Source organism: Haematobia irritans, chromosome 1 (assembly GCF_050003625.1).
Source record: "Haematobia irritans isolate KBUSLIRL chromosome 1, ASM5000362v1, whole genome shotgun sequence".
NCBI lineage: Eukaryota > Metazoa > Arthropoda > Insecta > Diptera > Muscidae > Haematobia > Haematobia irritans.
In genome coordinates this window covers 162618050-162621433 of record NC_134397.1, presented here as the reverse complement: position 1 = coordinate 162621433, position 3384 = coordinate 162618050, and the positions used below count along the sequence as shown (strand labels likewise).

Genomic DNA, 3384 nt, shown 5'->3' with positions numbered 1-3384 from the left:
AACATGTAAAACTACCGAATATGGCTATGTTTTGTTCTGAAATTCGCTGAAGTTCGCTAACGTGAACAATTTCGCTAGCGTGAACTCTCTTGGTTTTAATTAGTTCACGTTTCCGCGATTGCACTGTATATACATGGCGGCTATATCTAAATCGAAACCTATTTTGCTGATATTTTGAAAGTTTTCCGGAAGTCGCAAAATATTCGGATGTACGGAATTTGAAGAAGATGGCTTGATAAACACGACCTATATATGAGAGCTATATCTAAATCTTAACCGATTTTTTTTCCAAAATCAATAGCGATTGTCTTTGAGCCGGAGTAAGATCACATGCCAAATTTGGAGACAATGGAACTGAGACTGCGAGCTGTACTTTGCACACGAAAATACATGAACAGACAGACATTGCTAAATCGACTCAGAAATTAATTCTAAGACGATATACTAAACGATGGGTCTCAGCCTTTCCTTTCTTGGCGTAACATTCAAATGCACAAAGTTATTGTACCCTGTAGCATAGTAGTGATGAAGGATATACAAATGAAGAAAATCTAAACCAAAAGTAAAGGTGAAGGTGAAGACGGTTTACATCGGTTCTCCTTTCGATCTATAAGATAACAGTTCTTATATGTCTACAAACCAGGACATAATAGATGTTTTCATGATGGGAGGTTAACAGTTATGCCTCAAATTATCAAAGAATTGAAAGAAGCCACATTGACGAAAGTTAAAACAAATGATATACAATAATTGCTCGTCTAAAATATTTAAATATAAAATGTAAAAACAAGCATGCTGAAATGTTATCCGATTTGGTGAAACTAAAACTTCTTCATCTCATGGTTAGTATTCAGATTAATTTTTGTAAACTATAATTAGCTTCACGTTCGTCAGAATTATCCAAACTAAAAAGTGCTTAAGTCGGGTGGACTCGTAGAATTCGATACAAGTGAAATGTGTTGTAGGAAACATACTTTGTACGATACTTTAAATGTAGTATAATAGTTTAGCAAGCATACTAGGCATCCTAAACGGTCATGAGGATACTACAGCGAAAGTTATGAGGAAGTTTTGTTCTAGTCAGACAAGAATAGTTTTTACCAAACTAACATAAGTCAGACGAAACGCAACAACACATTGCATTCGAATGGGGTTACCGAGAGTATTATCTTGTACTAATATTAGAACAGATCGCGTTTAAAAATAGACAAAATTTGAATAAGTGACGCTAAAAAGAATATGATGAGGGTAAATCAGTTTGTGAAATCAGAGGCCATAGGTGCTACAAGAAATCTTGTGTAGGAAATTCTAAAAAAGTTCTACGAAGTTCGAATAAAATTTGAGATCTATGTCTTTCATAATACATATAATATAGACCAAGGACCATGCAACATTTATAATATTCTGACCACCCATGAACAGTATTATTAGAACCAATATTTTGACGTATGAACTAATGGCTTAAAATTACATTTTAATTTACCCACGTTACATCTGACATACACTACACGAATCTTTTAAATGTTAAAAAGCATTTACCATACTCATCAACCGAGGAATATATTAACGATTGGTAGTTGTCTGAAAGCCGTTTTTATTATAAAAAAAATTCGGAAGTCCATTAGAACAATGTTAATTTCATATTGACGTAAACTGCAATAGGACACCAGTGATGTTGTAGAAAAACATAAAATTTTTGTTTGTCGATATTCTTTTTACTAAACAAAAAATGATTTGAAATTTTCCGACAATTCGAATGAGAAAAACAAAAAATAATGGCTATGGAAATGTAAAACTTAATACAAAAGTCGAATTTGTAGTAATCCTACACAACACGCTTAACCTCAAAGAAGCGTTTTAAATAATAGACCTGACCTACAGTCATTAAAACCAAAACTAGAGCCTCAAAAGTAGACCACAATACAACACGTGAATTTGTGCTTTCGTTGACAGAACGATGAATTTTATCGCGAACCTGAAAGAATGTCATAGTCATTTAGAAAAACAAAATCCATAAAAAAATCGAATGAAGTGGTAACTTACGTGCATATATTCTTGTTCATGTTTTACACTTGTTAGTGTTCCCGACAATTCGCGTATCATATCTTCTAATTTTGTGTGTCCAACTTCATCTTCACCAGGGGCCCCGGGAGCACGATGTGGTGACTCACCAACATCTATGGAGAACATCACCATTTTGGGTGTCATACTACTCTTGGAGTTATCGAAACAAACAGTGTAAGGTCCAGTTGATACAGCGGCAAATGTTAATCTACTCGACGATTCTTTGACACTTTGGTGCATGATGCTATTGTCGGGTCCAGTCACTTTGATATCAATATCCAAGAAACCCCCATCGATCACTTCAAATGTTACACCTAGAATGAAGGATGCCAATGACCACCATATATATTTTGTACGAGTTTTATTTTCAGTGTTTCAGTACTTACTAAATTTTGTTCCTGCTTCGATTTTCTCAAAAAAGCATTCCTCATTGTGGGCATCGACATTAACAACAAATGCCTGCGTTGTATGGAATATTTGCACCAGGGCAAATATCAAAATTGCCAACGTTGCGTTCTTCATATTAATAATGTATGTATGTTTTTCTATTGCTAGGCTCGTTGTTGCTTAATATTAACAATATACTTTTTATTTTTAAATATAAATGAGATAGTTCCGATTTTTTCGTCTCCAACACACAGCCACGTATCTTCTGTCAAACACAGTGTTGCCATTTGGCGTAGTACCGTCAATTGTTGTTTTTATTTTCCCTCCTATAATATTATCAGGTAGTGTTTGTAGTCGTTTGTATGCCAATAATACAGTTCTGCTATGTATTTGTTGTGTGGGATTTTTCGGTTAGCAAATATAGCAATGCATTTCTTATGGGTAGAGATTTATTTTTAGAGGTTTTAGAGGCTAAACTTCAACCATTTTTAAAGGCCGGATGTACCTCTCGCGAAATTTTCGGTAGAAAAAAATTATTTAAGTCTACAATAAAAAACGGGTTGTGTAAAGAGTGTAGAGAAGCATAATGCACACAAATGTTAAACCAGCTAATCGCTTTTAAAAATTGTTCATATTAATTCCAAATATTCCTCAGATAAATTGTTAATTATTTACAGACCTCTTAAATCTTTTACACACACAATAATTGTAATAAATTAAATGATTGCTGCCATGAGTTGTCAATATCTCTCCAAAACAACCTTGTTATGAACATACATTTTTATTAGAGGTGCGTACCAGCTTACGAAATTGAACGCTACCGAAAATTTTGTTAGCATGAATGACAATGCATTTCTTATGGGAATGAATTTTTTTGCTAGAGGTCCATACCGGCTTTTACGAAATTGAACGCTACCGAAAATTTCGTTAGCA

General features: G+C 34.0%; 1 protein-coding gene across 1 annotated transcript; it reads right to left on the bottom strand.

The window, feature by feature from the left end:
* Positions 1 to 1577: 1577 nt before the first annotated feature.
* Positions 1578 to 2731, bottom strand: CHOp24 (transmembrane p24 trafficking protein CHOp24). Its single transcript, XM_075292056.1, has 3 exons — positions 2451 to 2731; positions 2044 to 2378; positions 1578 to 1975 (listed from the first exon to the last, which is right to left on the bottom strand). The coding sequence occupies exons 1-3, from the start codon at positions 2584 to 2586 to the stop codon at positions 1826 to 1828; spliced, it is 621 nt and encodes a 206-aa protein (XP_075148171.1). The 5' UTR covers positions 2587 to 2731; the 3' UTR covers positions 1578 to 1825.
* Positions 2732 to 3384: the final 653 nt, after the last annotated feature.

Excerpts from the sequence above, each read along its gene's own strand:
- CHOp24 (XM_075292056.1), bottom strand. The coding sequence starts at position 2,586 with ATGAAGAACGCAACGTTGGCAATTTTGATATTTGCCCTGGTGCAAATA. Across the intron at positions 2,379-2,450 it reads CGAAGCAGGAACAAAATTTA|GTGTAACATTTGAAGTGATC; the intron begins GTAAGTACTGAA and ends CCTTCATTCTAG. Across the intron at positions 1,976-2,043 it reads ATGAACAAGAATATATGCAC|GTTCGCGATAAAATTCATCG; the intron begins GTAAGTTACCAC and ends ACATTCTTTCAG.